This window comes from Merops nubicus, unplaced genomic scaffold (genome assembly GCF_000691845.1).
Source record: "Merops nubicus isolate BGI_N331 unplaced genomic scaffold, ASM69184v1 scaffold40647, whole genome shotgun sequence".
NCBI lineage: Eukaryota > Metazoa > Chordata > Aves > Coraciiformes > Meropidae > Merops > Merops nubicus.
This window is the reverse complement of record NW_008621640.1, coordinates 1915-18204: the sequence shown is the minus strand read 5'-3', so window position 1 is coordinate 18204 and position 16290 is coordinate 1915. Positions and strand designations below refer to the sequence as shown.

At 48.8% G+C, this 16290-nt stretch overlaps 1 protein-coding gene across 1 annotated transcript; it reads right to left on the bottom strand.

Annotated features, from left to right (window-relative positions):
* Positions 1 to 208: 208 nt before the first annotated feature.
* DNAJB12 (DnaJ (Hsp40) homolog, subfamily B, member 12) lies at positions 209 to 14330 on the bottom strand (the record flags this gene model as incomplete). The annotated part of the gene is made up of 8 exons (XM_008944546.1): positions 209 to 307; positions 1646 to 1789; positions 2717 to 2889; positions 5781 to 5890; positions 6984 to 7063; positions 9104 to 9289; positions 12670 to 12815; positions 14156 to 14330. Coding segments are annotated over 7 exons (992 nt in total), but the record flags the coding sequence as incomplete, so codon positions are not given.
* Positions 14331 to 16290: the final 1960 nt, after the last annotated feature.

Here is a 16290-nt window from a genome sequence, read left to right as displayed (position 1 = left end):
GTAGCCTGTGTTATGTTCCAATCCAGTGCCTGCTCTCAGGGCGGTGGCATCCCGGGAGCGACGAGGCTGTCGCACGCTGGGTGGTGGCAGAAGGGGAGGAGGAAGATGGGCAGCCTGATTTCCTGACCTAATCGCTGCCCCGGCTGCAGGTGGAAGGGCGGAGATGGGCAGAGAGAAGAAAGAGGGCAGTTGTGCGTCACTAATTCTCCAATTCCATTTTTAAGGTAAGGTTTGATTCTCTGAAATGTCAAGTCCATCACCTCAGCTCTGTGCACTTCACCGAACGTCTTCGGGCATTTCAAGAAGTCTGAGGACAAAAGCAGCAGCGGTGTCAGTCTCCGGACAGTCGCGGGTCACTGTTCCTCCCCCTTCCTCCCCCCATTACAGGCAGCAGTCGATTTTCCAGCAGCACAATGTCAATCCCCCTGCCTAAGAGCAGCTCTCTTTTCAGCCCACGGGTGCAGAGAGGGCATTAAAGCAAAGCAGGTAATTAATGCTGGTCTATCGTGAAGGAAGAGGTGCAGTTCTCCAAACGAGAGAGGGGGCATATCGAGGTAAGAATGGTTCCAAAACCAGGATACACCCAAAAGAAAGGCTGAATGCTACCCAGAGGATTCACATCAAAGGCCGAACTTCCAGGCGTGCCAAGGAGAATCAAACCCAAACGAAACACCCCCTGCTAAACCTCCTTCAAGCGCTGGAGGCCCAATGTCCCCAGGAAGTCTCCACAAGCCTCGACGGTGTCCGTGCAACTCACACTTGCTACATGCTTCATTTCTGATTTCCTATATTATTTCCTATTTTTTAGAAAATTTAATGCTATTTATTTTCTTCCAGTTTTCAATTAATTTTGTGGCAGGAGGGATCTGTATGTTTTACAGCCACCCTAGCAGCATCTGGTAGGTGAAGGGCTCCAAAGTCCGTGCCAATTTTTTTTTTTCCCATTATTTTTGTGCAGTTCTCCCGTGACCCAGCACACCCAGTCTCAAGCATGCTATTTGGGCTTGCCTGCATTCAACCTCTCCGGTCCCCCCAAGTCCTCCAGACTCCCCCTCAGCTGTTTTTACTTTGATTCCCACTTTAACACAGTAAGTGACATCTACAGCCTGCTGTGAACTCCGGCCATTTGCTTTGTTCTCTGTTAGTGTCATAGGAAGGCAACAGGGGCAGGGAGAAGGACAAGGAACAACTGTTGGTAGAAGCCCAGTCCCTGTCATCATATTGCTTCAAGTGCCAGGGGAAAGCAGCTTTTTTCAGTAAAACAGACAATAAAGCAACTAAAAAAAGGTTCATTAAAACTTGGAGACTGGCTGCCACGTTTGGAGAAACCAGCCCCAACCAGCTGCTGTATCAACTGGGCAGTTGACAAGACCTCAGCCGAGTCACCAACACGCCCGGGGCTTTTGCTCTGTTGCTGGAGACCCAGCACCACCAGCGCCAGAAGAACCAGGGAGCGTGGAGAGAGCCGAAGGTGCCGACATGCAAACTAAATAAAATCAATTTCCTGATTTATCGAGGGTAGGCTTGACGGAGGGGGACATCCAGAGGAGACTCGTGAAGGGTCTGCGTCTCCAGCAGAGATTTGAGTGTGAAAAGCACTATCGTGCCCTGCTCCGCTGCCAGGGGAAGCGTCACCGGCTCGTACATAGGCCTCTGCTGAGAGGTGGCTATCCGTGCAGAGAGGCTTGAACGTCTGACAGTCTGCTACAGCTGGGGGTGCCCATCTTCTGTGCTCGCTGGTACAGATCCGAGTCTCCGAAGTAGCGCGCCCGGTACAACAAGCCCTCCTCTGTGGAGAGAAGAGCCCAGCGTTACCGACGCGGCGTGGGAGGAGACCCACCCCCCGGGCCACGTCCCACCACGGGCCCTGCTGCCAACGGGAGCCGCCTCAAGCTGCACAGGATGAGGCCGAGGAAATGCCCTGTGCCCTTTAGGACAGGATGGGTGTAATATCTGCTGACAGCTCATCCAGCCCAAGGAAAGCCTTAGGAAGCCGATGGGACCTGCCTTCGGTCCCAGGAGGTATGTGAGGCAGCTACATAAAGGTCACCCCAGCAGGACAAGGAAGAAGAAACACAGAGCTCGGTGCATCGAACTCATCTGGGTCACTAAGAGTCCCTCCTGCATCCCAGGTGCTCAAATCCTACCCAACCACTGCTCCAAGAGCTGGGAATGGACAGGCAGAGAAGTCAGGTCACCCCTGGGATCAGTGAGCAGCTTGCTGCCCTCACCACACTCTGCTGCCTGGCCAGATGGCCAGGTCATCTTCCACGCCATCAGCTGTTCCCCCTCCCAATCCCACAGGCCCGCAGCAGCACACCAGGCGATGTCATTTGTGCCACCACAGCCTTCTGAGCAGGGATGAAGAGCACCACGGGCAGCAGACTTTCAGACATGGTCCACGAGCAATTGAAATATTACACAGAGCTATCAGGGGCCTCCTGAAAATCAGATGAATGAAACCCTGACAGGGGAACCTCCAGGGCACAGCTCCTGTCTGACCTATTCTACAGCAGCATGAACAAAACAAAACAACCCCCGACACAGGATTTGTCACAGTGTCATAGATAGAAATAAAAAAGCCAACGACACAGGAAATGTGCTCGCACCACGCTGACATGTAACTTCAGCACAACTTGGTCCCCAGTTAAAGAACTTTCCAGAGGCGACCTCGCACAGCAACCAACACCCTCTGCTTCTGCCCCACACTACTCACTCTGCTGCTTCTCTTTCCAGCAGTTATTTCGAAGGTTTGCAATATAGTCGTCCTCCACACTCCTTTCAACATTCTTCAGGTTCGTGCCCGTGTGCTCATCTGCAAAGTTCTCGGATACATAGTAGGCGACTTTCAAGTGCTCTGTCACTCTCCGGTGTGTGTGACCCACAGACCTAGTTCAGGGAGAAGAGGCAGAACAGTGTAGGACACGCTTCAAGGGCAGAGCAAAAAAGCTCCCAGCTCTTTATCATGCACAATGTGCCATGATACCGAAGCACTGAAATCGTACATGACTCCTATGCGTCCACAGGCTTGAAGGTATGGAGAGGAGAAGAAGCATTTCTGGTGGAAGTGGAACGCCAACACAGGGAGAGAAAATATGCCAGGCCTCCAGCAAGGGGGGCAGAGCTCTGAACACAGACAGAACTCTCAGGCAGATTGCCCAAGGCCTAAACCCACTTAAAATAAAAGCGTTCGTTAAGAGTTTTCAGGGCTAATTAAATCTCTCTGCAGTTTCCTTGCTGACGACGCTATCATCTGGTTCTGGCGGTGAGCCCCAACGATGGCTACGAAGCTCGGAGGCCAAAGCTTTGTGTGGTGAGGGGTGAGAGCAGACGGCGAGGCAGAAAGATGCCGGGGCAGAGCCGGGGCCGTGGGGGGAAGGGCTGGCTCTCACAACTCCCCAGCAACCCCCCCACGTGCTCAGCAAGGCTGCCCGCCAGTTGAACCCAGTCCCCTCTGCTAAGACGTATCTGCTAACCCCAAAAGCGTCAGCTTCCTCTGCCACATCATCACGTGCTGCAACCAACACCGTTGCTGCAAGAACAAAATTAGCCCTGCTCTGCACTCGAGCCTGCACGGGCTAGTACAGAAAGTGCTTTCTAGAAGGAAATTTCTTCTTACCCTGCCCCCGCGGATTTGCATTTCAGGCAGAGCCCTGTAGTTATTTTCCCCAATGCTCCAGCAAACCTACAGATACTCAGCAGGGCGTTTGCAAGCTGTAACACAGGCCTTGTGCCCAAACTGTGCTGGATTCGTTGGGAACAGCTCCATCTGGAGACGTGCCCAAAATTCCCCATAATAAATACCAGCTGGCTGCTGCATTAGAAGCGAGCCTGATTCTTAAGCCAGGTGTAAACATTAACTCATCCAGCTCGCCCTTCAGTCTGCTATCGGGGTTTACAGGAGGCATTCGAAGACTCCTGCGCGTTTCGTCGAGGTCCAGCGCTCGGGGATGAGCAGTGGGTAACCAGAAGGACTGAACATAACCAAAAAGCTCTCCTGGCGTTATTTTTCAAGGCAAAGGGTAACACATATCCAGCTATGCCTCCTGGCAGAGGTGTGGTCTGGAAAGAGCTCAGCTTTTACCTATCAGGACAGAGCCCTGAGCTCTCCCAAAGTTCATATACCCCTTCTGTATAAAGATGAGCTGCGGAGGCTACAAAGCGTGCCCTCAAAGGAGGTGTACGTGAGCTTGCAGAGCTCTGGCAGCGTGCTCGAGTGTAAAGCATGAAAATAAGGGCAGGATGTGGCACAAGGAAGCTGCCACCTGAGGTTAGACATGCAATTAAGTCAGGCAAATTCAACGAGGTGTTACTGAAGAGCAGGGAGGCGGGGTCAGACCCAAACTAGACAGATCTTTGGGCAGAAAGCCAGTTTTTTGAGGAGATTTTCAAAGGTAATGGAGGGACAAATGGTTCTTTAGGACTCTGCCTTTCTCAGCAACACCTTCAGTATCAAGAGGCGGCATTAAAATCTCTGTGTGCCACTGAAACCTCTGAAAAAGCTTCTTGCTTCCTGCCCAGCAAGCTCCTGCTTTCTGCCAAGCACAGCATTTCCCTTTGCATCAGGCAGCAACAGGGGCCTGGCTGCCTGAACGAGCGAGCAAGCAAAACCGCCTGTCGGCACCGCACGCCTCTGGCTCCTGAACCACTTTCATTTGAGGCTGGAAGCAAATCCCTGACCACTTAAAATTAAATATCCCTTCCACCAAACACCTTCTCGACCCACAAACCGCCTCTTCACCAGCATAAACCAAACTGGTATATAGACACAATGCTTAATTTTACAGTCCTAGTATCGATTGCACAACTCACACGTCAATACTCTTTAGCCTCTCAGAATAACCCTTAACTGGGCCCTCTTCAAAACTGCTTCCTATTTCGGTTCCAAGCACTAGCATCATGGTCTTTACCCTGGATCTGAAATCTAAGCAGGATTTTATAGTATTTAATGGCAAACATTGTCCCTTGTGAAATTAAGCAGGGTCCACCGGCTATAACAGAATCCACTCTCTTTAAACACACACAAGGAACTTCCACCAAAAATACACTAAGCTTTTGTCCAGAATGATTCAAGTGGCCAGAAATCAAGCCTGTTTCCTGTTCTTTGCTGGCATTGCAAAGTAAGTAAGAACAGAGTCATTTCATTTGCCAGCCAAGCCAGCAGATGAGGACATTTCCAGAGGACCCAGAATGAAGCAAGTTTCACTTTCACATAGTCAGTGTCTGCACATAGCTATTTCATGGTTCCAAACCAGGGGATTTCTCTGGGAGTCTTTTACTCCACATGAGTGTCTTTTATTCCTTTTTCACTTCCTCTACTGCATTGTACCAGGCATAAGCTGAGGCTTCCAGGAAGAACAGATCCAGCTTTTGTTTTTCACACCCCAGTTTAACTCTACATGTCAATTCATTCTGCATATGGGATCTCAGTGCTGGGCTCTCAGAGTCATTTTGTCTGTCCCTTTCTAGGACAGACACACCTTGCTGTGAGTATGGGCTGCAGAAGGTCCTTGACAAAGCATATCCTCCCTTCAGCAAGCAAGCACCCCCCCAGCCTTCCTCACACCTTTCACCTCAAAACTTGTTTGAGAACCAGGAGGCCTTCACTGATGTGTGAGACATCTGGTAGCAAGAGCAACCAGAGGTGTGATGAGATAAAGGGAAAAAAAAAAAAAAGACAGGAAAAACAGAGAGCCTAGATTCCTACCCTGCCCCTCCCTGCCCTCCAGAACCCACCCCCCTCCCCCAGATGGGTAAGTGGTAGAGGAACAGGTACTAACGGCCTTGGGCTCAAACTGTAGGGTGGGCTGGAGACCATCATCTGGCTGAGAGCAGACACAATGATCAGGATGAGGATAGGCATCAGCTGGACAAACAACCCAAGGCCACCCTGAAGGAATAGAAAGACACAGTGGGGTGCTGCTCATACACAAGGATCCCCTAGCATCACTCTCCCTCCCTCCCAGCTTTAACACAACCTCAATTCTTCCTGCTTTTCTCAGGCATTTGGCTTAGGAGGCACCCCAAAATGACTTGGGGAGATCCCAGCAGCCCACAGTTCCCCTCCAGAAAGGGAAGCATGACTCTGAAGGTCCAAACTTGCCATCCCTTCTCCGGATGTGACAAAGGGGTGAGGGGACTGGTGGAGGCAACATTGCAAGTGAATTTTGAAAGCCTCCTGCCTGTTCTTTGTTTCGCTAGAGCTTATGCGGTTTCTGTCCTGCTTGTGTTAGGAGTAGAACTGGTTTTATTGGACTTCTCCCTTCTTCAGTGTCAGATGAGAGCAATTCCTCCTCTACCTCACCTCCCAAGCTTCCTCCAGTTCCAGCAGAGTACACCTTCCCCTTTAAGCTTGAGAAAAAGTATACAGGAAGTTCTTGTTTGTTTTTAAAATAATATAATTTGCTATCCCCAGAAAATAATGATCTTCAATACATAACACTGGTCTCCTCCACATTAAGTCCTTCATTCTCCCTTCTCTATACCAGAGGGCTTGGAGTGCTGGAGATACATTTAGATTTTCTGTGATAGGAAAACATAAAAATAGCTCATGCTATAAAAAGTGTCTTTCTTGGTTAATTGAGCATCACAGATGAAGAAACACCCCATCTTCAAAACTGGAATAGAAGGGAGAACGAGTTCTCGTTAGGAGGAGCCATGAGTATCTGTATGATCTGAAAAGCTGGATGTGCCTTTCAGAATTCCAGAACTAAATCAGAATGGGAATGCTTATTCTGTGGTAGAGACAGCTACACTCCACTGGTGGTGTCTCACTTCCAGGCAGCACCGTTTCAAGACACAGCAGCGTCTTCCCCATGGGATGACAGCTATGGGAGAACAACCACCAGTAAATTAAACCACAAACTGTTGTAAATTCTGAAGGCAGCTCACTTCCCACGACCGTTTCACAAGAGAGCCACACCAACCAGCTCGCACTTTGTGTATCGGACCAACCTTCATCCCCTGGCCTGTTCTGCACTTACGTCCCCCTGGTGCTCTCTCCTGTCCTGCCTCTGGTGGTAGGTGTATCGCATCCTGCCGTTGCTGTACACGTGAACGTTACCTACAGGCAAAAGAAAACTGTTACACTAAAGTCACAGTACATAAGATGGTGTTGGCCTGTCAGGAAGAAACCATGAAAGGTGGCCACGTTCTGTGTCAGCCTCAACAATAAGAACACAGAAGGGAAAAAAGTCAGCTGGGTGCTGACAATGGCAAACTCAGGAATTTTAAATTTGAACATTGTCAGAATGGGCTTGATCTGTTCCTTTGGTTTGGGCCACACTCAGCAAAGACGTAAGGACACAGGGATCATAGAGGACTCCATGCCACGCTCGTACTTAGACCCGGTCTGATGTTCCCACCATTCTCAGTTCAGTCTGCTCCCTGTAGCCAGCAGCAGGCCACCCAGTTCAGAGCTGGAAGAAGGAACACAGAGCTGGAAGGAGGAACACAGTTGCCTGGCTGGGGTGCTTCCAGGCTGGGTGGAGCCAGGATGTCTCAGTGAAATGGGGCTTTGACAGACTCGGACCATTCCTGACATCCCTGCACGTGTCCCTGTGCACAAGGTGTGTGCCCACGGTTTTGGTCAGCAGGCTATGTGGCCAAAGCCCCTGACTCAAAGCTTTCCATCACCCAGTCTTGACAGAGATGGTTGCAGCTTTAGGACGAAGCAAATATGGGAGTCCACAGGAGACTCACAGAATATTTCATACCAAAAATATCTATTGATCACTTGAAGCCAACGTTTATAAAAGATGCTATGTAAGATGCAGCTGAAGAAGGAGTATTCCTGTGGTGTACTGAGCAGGTATGTCTGAAGGCGAACTGGTGGCAGGCACAGAGATTCATCTACAGGACCTTGTAGGAGCATAGGAAAATTCAGGTTGGATGCTACCTCAGGAGGTCCAAACTCCTGCTATGTGAAGAGAATATCTTGTACAGGCCTCCTCGCTTCTAACTGAAGTTACTTTAGATTAAAAGCAAGTACAACAAGAAATAATTTTGTTAGGTTTTCCACCCTAAAAACATGCTCTCCCATGTCTTTTTTTAAATATCAGAACTACAGCTGAAAGGGGAGACTGCCTGACAATGCAGTCTTTAATTCCTTTGGGATAGTGAGGAAAGTAAAAAAAACCTGAGCTAAAAAAGCAACCTGCTGGATTTACTGGCATAGCTCTGTGTCTCTGACAGGCAGGACACAAATGCTGCAAAAGGCTTCAAGATGCCTTCGCAAGTACTTGATATTAGTGTGTTGGTTCTTATGTACCAGGCAGGAAAGAGCTACCAGAGTGAGTCTTCTCAATCAAAACAAAAATATTTATTTTGCCAAGTTGGTCCCTGGAGGTCAAACCACCACTGCCTCTGCTGCCAGTCAAACAGGACCAGAGCAAATATCAGGGAGTCTCCTAAAATACCCTTACCCTCACGTTACATCCGTGTCTTTTTGGTCAGAACTGATCAAGTGAAGGAATGGTCACTCATTTTTTCCCTGCTACCCAAACCATGGTCAGTACTTGGGACTGATGAGATACAGATTTAATCTTAAATCCAAGAGGTTTAAATTAGGCTCCAGAAATAACTTTCCTCTTTTTTTTTTTTTTTTTTACAGGGCATAGGGGAAAGAAGGAGGTGGGCACTGACCTCAGAGAAACTGCTTCAGCTGTGTGGCAAAGCAGATACAGACCAAAAACAAGGCCCAGGTGTTACCATAGCTTGTTCTGGTGAGATTTAACTTGTAAAACCAGCAGACAGAAAAGCCTGCTTCAAAATAGGATTATTTTTACAACTTAGTTTTAGCACAAGTGATTCTTTGTTCTCACATTCATCCCAACCTAATAACCAGCTAACACTGGCAGCATGCAAACAAATACCTGAAGCTGGGAATAAGTCCAGCTCTGATGGTATTGCCTGCTGGATGCTGACTTCTCCAAGCACCCATCTGAATAATTTAGAAAGCTCTAGGTGTTTCGTCCATGTGTGAAGGAGAACTCTGTCTCATCAAACTCAGCAATCCTTGCATGGCCAAAGAAATGACTACTGCATTGTTGCTCTGTCAAAAGGATCGGGTCCCATTCAAGAGATTAATGTTTAACGTGCTTACTGGAAGGAAAACCACCACCAAAAAACATGTTGAAGAGGTCCTCGGGGGAGATGTCAGCCTCAAACCCGCGGTGGAAGTCTGAGTGACTGTGTCCGTGCCGAGCAGGGTTGAGTTTCTCGTCCCCAAACTGGTCATATTGCTTTCTCTTCTCCGGGTTGCTCAACACTGCGTAGGCGTTACCAATGGCTGAAATACCAACAATAAGGAAGCAATTAGCTTCTTTTTTCTACAGATAATACATTCAGCCCTGCACGACTGCCAGGACTTGCCTTTTTCATTACACAAACAAGGTTCTCAATGACACGAAACCCGTATTGTTTCAACAGGCTGCTTCAGCAGCACAGCACCAGTACCTGGCACATTTCTCTGGCAGACACAGACAGAAGGAAACCACACCGAGAGACTCAATGGAAAAGGCCCTCATTAATTCAAATGCCAAAGTTATGATAGGACTGGTATGAATTCGGTATAATGTCCCCAGAGAAACCCTCTCAGATGAGTGAAACTATGAATTGCGAAGGAAATACTGGTAGTAGAGCAGCTGCACATTTCACTTAATTAAACTTGTTATTCCTTTTGAACAACTAATGCTCAAATGCTTCAGCTGCAAGCAGCTGTAGAGGAAAATACAATTTTAGTTGACAAATTTTATTCAAAAGTGCCATTGAGGGAATTCACTTTCATAGCCTAAAACCAGAACTGCAAAGAATTTAAATACCGGCTAGATCACTGAAAGAGATTTTAAAAACTCCCATAACAGCTAGTAAGGAAACGTTGGCTACAAGTTGTGTCTGTCACTTATGCATTTCAAAATTTTCAGATGCCATAAGTAAGGTGCATAATTACAAGGACCGATAACCAGCGCCTGTGACGGTGGAAATGTGCTAGAACTAAACCCCCACCAGTTCCCCAGGTCACTCTCCTTCCAGCCTCAGCACGTTTGAGGCTTTCTGCCTGCCACCTTCCTATTTCTGTACTTCTCTCTGCACGTTCCAACTTATCACTTCTCCTCTGTACCAAACACCCCGAGAGCTTCCCTACGTGACTGCAGAGCCTCTCTCCTCCCTGTGTCGCAAGCAGGCAAAAACGTCCACGGCAGTAGCTGCCTGGTGTATAAAAACCAGGGGCAGGAGTGATAGAGAAGGGCAATATATGCAATTTGGTGGAGCTTAACTCCAAGATTCAACATCTTCCCCATGGTCAGAGCAAGGTGTACGGTTTCTTCTTGGACTAGAGATTTGGAGAATGAAGGATGTAATGTCAATACACTTGTTCTCCTTCTTGGTTATAATTAGTGCGCGCAGAGAAAACACTTCTACAACCAGGCAAGGAAACTGGATGACAACAAGGAGTGATCAGCTTGTTCTTTCAAACCGTGCTACATCAAAATGGTTCAGGATTTTTTTCGTTGTCTGACCATCTGCTGACAAAGCCCCAGAAACAAAGCCTCCTTCCAAATCAGGGTTTTAGCTCAAAATAGCCAGGTTCAGCTCTCTTTCCAGTATCAGCCAAAGGTAGTGATGCAAATCTGACACAAGACAGACTGCAACCAACTGCAACTACAGACTGAGACAAGGTCTTGGGACAGTAATGCTTTATCAGCTGTCACTGGGAAGACAAATGCCAAAGCTTCGGATAATACATGAACATAAGACAAAAATTAACTAAAATCCTCATAGCAGTGCACGCTTCCCCCTTCACCCTCTGGAACAAAACAGCTGGACTTCAGCGAGCCCTGCACACTAGGAGCTCAGCTTGGGGGCTGAAGGACGGGGGAGCCAATGAGGCAAGGCCTGGAGGAGAGATAACCTGTGAGCAGATAGCTCTGTGACGGAGGATAAAGGGCACCTTGCTTAACGCACAACTTCTGGCACGTAACTCTGGTCAGAGCCCTTGGCAAACACCATTATTTCAGATTGCAGGTGAGGAAACCTGCCTTTCGCCACTTAGCAGTCTGCCCGCTGCCCCCCGCCCCCCGAAACAGGCTCTCCCAGGTAGCTGGGGGGCAGCTCATTATTTGCCAACAGCAACATGCTTATCAGTTATGGATTTAAGTCTTAAAAGACTTGAACAAACCTTACATAAGACTTTTACTGCTGAATTCATGTCTACTAGAAGCTGTATCGATACACACACACCAGGCTAACCTTGCTCCCTGCTCCAGCAGAAGTCTCATGAATTTCCCTCCCAAGATGGCCAGAACCAGACCATGCTATTTTAATGGCTTAACCCTGCAAAACCAGTGATGTACAACCAGCATTAAGACGTTGTGTGTTTTCTACAATAAAAATCAAACTTCCACAGCTTACAAGACAAAATCCCACAGAGTTACACAGGATGCTGGGGGTTGGAAGTGACCTCTGGAGATCACCTCATCCAACCCCCTGCTCCAGTAGGATCACCCAGAGCAGGGTGCCCAGGGTCACATCCAGGTGGGTTTGGAATCTCTCCAGAGAGGAAGACTCCACAACCTCTCTGGGCAGCCTGCTCCAGGCTCTGGCACCCTCACAGGAAAGAGGTTTTTCCTCCTGTTCAGACTGATCCTCCTGGGTTCCAGTTCATACCCGTTGCCCATTGTCCTGTTGCTGGGCACTGAAAAGTCTGGTTCCATTCTGCTCCCTGACCCTTTAGATATTGATGAGTATTGATCAGATCCCATCTCAGTCTTCTCCAGGCTAAAGAGCCCCAGGGCTCTCACCCTTCATGCAAAATGGGGTTAATGTTCTAAGCAATAGCATTTTTCTTGGAAAATTACTGCAGTTTTAAGTTATCTTATTACCCCGGAAACATCCCTGCTGAAACTGTAAAGAGACCCTGAGAACTGGACTCTCTGCAGCAGAACTGAGGCTCCTGGCGACTTTTTTTGAGTTCTGGCTGCACTGTTGTATGGGTGGTACAGTTTTGCCCTAGAAATTTTCACCTGGAGTTTCTATCCACCAATTCCATCCAAAGCCTTTCGTAACACTCAGGTGCCAAGCTCTTGCTAGAAACATAAAGGCTGGCTGGCTGCCTGAAATGCTCAGTGAGTGGAAGAGTCTAAAACACCAGTTCTGAAGAAGAGTTCCTTGCCACTGGGCCTGCCCAGCAACGTTTCTCTTGAGGGGTTCATGAACCCAAGGGCTGCCTCTGGTAATGTGCAACTTACTGTGTCTCTACTGGATTTTCAGCAGACACTCCAGCACCTGCCATGTGTTGGATGGCTGCCGGGCTTGGAGCTTCTCCCTGCCTGGCGAAAGCTCCTGCGTCTCTCCAAAAAAGGGGACGGATAACATCCCAAGGGAATTCTTCCTGAGAAGTGTGGCAGGAGGCCGGAGCAACCCACAGCAAGGGCTGCTAGGAGAAAAGGAAGGGAAGCTTCTCCTTGTTTGACTACCAGAGGTGAATCCTGCTTGTGTGTATTATTTCAAGCTTATACTTTGCTCATAATACAATCAGCTCAGAAAAGAGACAACTTTACAAAGAGCTTTATTTCACTCTATCTGACTCGTGAGGTTGTTTTAAGAGTCCTTGTGAACTCAACTCAGCACCATTTGAGGGCAAATCACAAAATTTGGAATGTTCTTTACCTTTAAACGCCTCTGTAGCGCCCGGCGCGTGGTTCTTATCTGGGTGAAACTTCAGTGCAAGTTTCCGGTAAGCCTTTTTCAGGTCCTCGTCAGAAGCTTCCCTGTTCACTCCCAGAATTTCATAGTAATCTTTGCATTGCTTTACCCTGCCAGCAGAGAGAGGAGAGAGCACGGACAGTTTGTCCCAGCTGGGAACGCTGCCTGGCGCGGAGTGAGAGCCCTGCGGCGCCTGACGCCACCACGCTGTCCATCAGTGCTGTTCAGTGAACTCGGGGTTACCCATCTCTAATTCCCCAGCGGGTGACCCAATTCTTGTCGCAGGCTCGTTCCCGCTGTGCTCTCGTTATTAGCACACAAACACTCCCACAGAACAAGTCAAGCCAGTGGAGGTAGAAGGGCCTCTCCACAAGCAGTGATATCACCCGCAAAGGAACGCGATGGGCAAATAAGCTTCGGGCTCCTCACGCTCACATTTTGGAGGCATTCTGGGAGGGAGCACAAACAGCAGTGCAAGATCTGAACGAGAGCTGGGCTACTGACTTTTTTGCCCCCCCTCCTCAGAATCAGTTAATTCACAGCCCCAAAAACAACATCAGCTGGATTCAATAGGAAGAAAGAGGGAGCGGCCTAGGCCTGCGGGCGCAGCCCCGTCTGTTCTGGGTACACTCACAGCCCAGTGACGGCTCCTCCTGCTCACATGACTTTGGTGAGACAGCAGGGTGGAGTTTTTGGAGAAATGGATGACGTAACAAGTCCATTAGCCAGAGCTGTTCTTGCATGACTGAGACCATGCCTATAACCTTACACAAAGTTTACCAAGTGAATGTGCCTGCAGCTTCAGTCCTTCAACTTCCAGTATTTGCAAACAGTACAAAGGAATAAAGGACAGCTTCAAACAAAGTTTGGAAAACAGGTTGGGTGGATAAACATATCCTAGGACTTCCCAGTAGGAGCTTTAGAAGTCTATCATGCTTACAGAGTGAAGTGTCCTGCAGTGGATTTCTTCTTTATCAGGCTCTAAGAGAGACCATGAGCAGAATTTCATCAGGAGGAGTGGAAGAAGGACGTGTCCTGTCACTTGCTACCAGACCAAAGCTGCTGCAAGCTAGGAACCATGACTTCCACCTACAGAATTTCAGGAGCACATGGGATTTTTCACAGCAGTACTGAGTAACACTAAAGCAAACACTAATGTGAAGTCCACGAGGTGAACGCATCCAAAATGCCTCCCTGGACCTCAGCCAGGGAGAGGCCTACGTGCCTACAATTCTAGCCCTCATGCATGCCTTTGGGGGAAAATCTCATCGGTCCAGCTGCCTCCCAGGGCTGCTGTAGATATAAATCCTCCTAGGTGTGCTTTTAACACCCAGCCAGTTAAAAAACATTCAGTATGGTTCAAATTTTTGAAACCCTGTGAAAAACAAACCACCATCATGATAGACTCAAGCAAACTGCAGGTTGGAGGCATAGAGAGCTGTGCACACACCTTTTCACTGCATCCACCTGGTCCTGAGTGTAGCCCTTGGGGGCCTCCCCACCGGCCTCTCCGTTGGCTGATGGGAAGTCTCCGCTCATTTTCTTGAACTGAGGGTTTGTGGACTCCCTGGACTGGGAATGGCCATTGGCCGATTGCTCGTTCTTGTTGAGTGATTCGAGCAGAACTGAAATGAGAAGATGAAAAGAAAAAGAGAGGTTGAGAGACTGCCAAGGTAAATCACTCGTCCATCTCTCCCATGGAGACTCCTCCTCATCTCTGCCATGGCTCTAAGACCCCCCACCATCTGTAAGAAAGACCTTCAACTTTTTCACCCAAGGAACCTTTGAGCTCCTGCTGAGGCCTGCCCAGATGTGAGGGCCACTGCTGAAGACATTGGCTCCTTCTCCCAAAGCACACAACCTCCACAAAAACCCCAGGCCTACCCAACCAGACAGCCCGGTAGCCACAGTCGATCACCAAAGTGGCACACCCTTGTCCTCTCCTTATTGTTTGTCCACATCTCTCCTTAACAGCACATCACAGAATCCTAGCGTGGTAGGGTTTGGAAGGGACCTCTGGAGATCATCTCATCCAAGATGCTAAAGCAGGGTCATTCAGAGCAGGTCGCCCAAGATCGTGACCAGGAGGGGTTTGGAATCTCTCCAGAGAAGGAGCCTCCACAGCCTCTCTGGGCAGCCTGCTCCAGGCTCTGGCACCCTCACAGGAAAGAAGTTGTCTTGCATGTTTAGATAGAAACGTTTCCACATTTGTTCCCTAGCACATTATAAAGCATATTACTCCTTTTTATCTACTGCCTCTGAGAGTCCACTGTGCTGGGTAAACTACGTGACAACACCGTATTGTTAGAGAGCTCAGAAAATGACACCGTGGGCTGCCAGTCACACAAGGACACTCCCTGTTTGGGGACAGTCAGCAGCAGCACTGGCTGCTGGCAGCATGACAGGACCTCTACGTACCACACGAGCCAGAGGGGAGCTTTGTTCTCATGTGCTGTCTTTCCTACGTACTCGATGCACGTAGAAGCAGGGGTGAGAAACTTCTCTCTCGATTACCAAACATGAACTGTTGAAATTCAGTTTCCCTGGTTTTGATGCGGGGTCTGCACACGTTTTGGCTACACTGCTGTGGACTGTGGCCTGCTCCTCGCAGAGCTCAGCTGCTGCCCTCCATCCTTTTCAGCTAAAAGGGAACAAACATTCAGGCCTGGCCTAACTGCACAGGTGACTACCCTGTGAAACCAAGTGAGACTCCTCCAAGCACAGAAGCATCTTTCCATCATGTTTTTCCCTACCAGCTGGATAGTGCCATCTTTTTACACAGTTTTTGTCTTTTCTTAATCACATATCAGACTGATCTCTTCATGCCTGTATTTTCCGGTGTGTTAAGAAGAGTGGCCAGCAGGTCAAGGGAAGTTGTCTTCCCCCCTATTCTGCCCCAGGGAGGCCACAACTAGAGCACTGTGTTCAGTTCTGGGCTCCCTAGTTCAAGAGAGACAAGGAACTACTGGAGAGTGTCAAATGGAGGCTACCAAGATGCTGAGGGGACTGAAGCATCTCTGTGGCAAGGAAAGGCTGAGAAGAGACCTAGGGCTGTTGAGCCTGGAGAAGAAAAGAATTAGAGGGGATCTGATCAATGCTGATCAATAGCTCTAAAGGGTGGGAGTCAAGACGATGGCACCAGACTCTTTTCAGTGGTGCCCAGCAACAGGACAAGGGTCAACGGGCACAAACTGGAACCCAGGAGGTTCCATCTGAACAGGAGGAAAAAATTCTTTCCTGTGAGGGTGCCAGAGCCTGGAGTAGGCTGCCCAGAAAGGTTGTGGAGTCTTCTTCTCTGGAGAGATTCAAACCCCTCCTGGTCACGATCTTGGGCAACCTGCTCTGAGTGACCCTGCTTTAGCATCTTGGATGAGATGATCTCCAGAGGTCCTTTCCAACCTCTACCTTTCTGTGATTCTGAAGTTTATGAATTGCATCCCCATTAAAAAGAACAGGCACATGTAATACAATTAAAACCAGACAACGTTATTGACCAAGGCATCAGTGACTCGACGAGCTTGCAGTCTTGTATCCAGAGCTGAGAAACGAGAAGGACGTTTCACCTCCTACTGCACATTGCACATT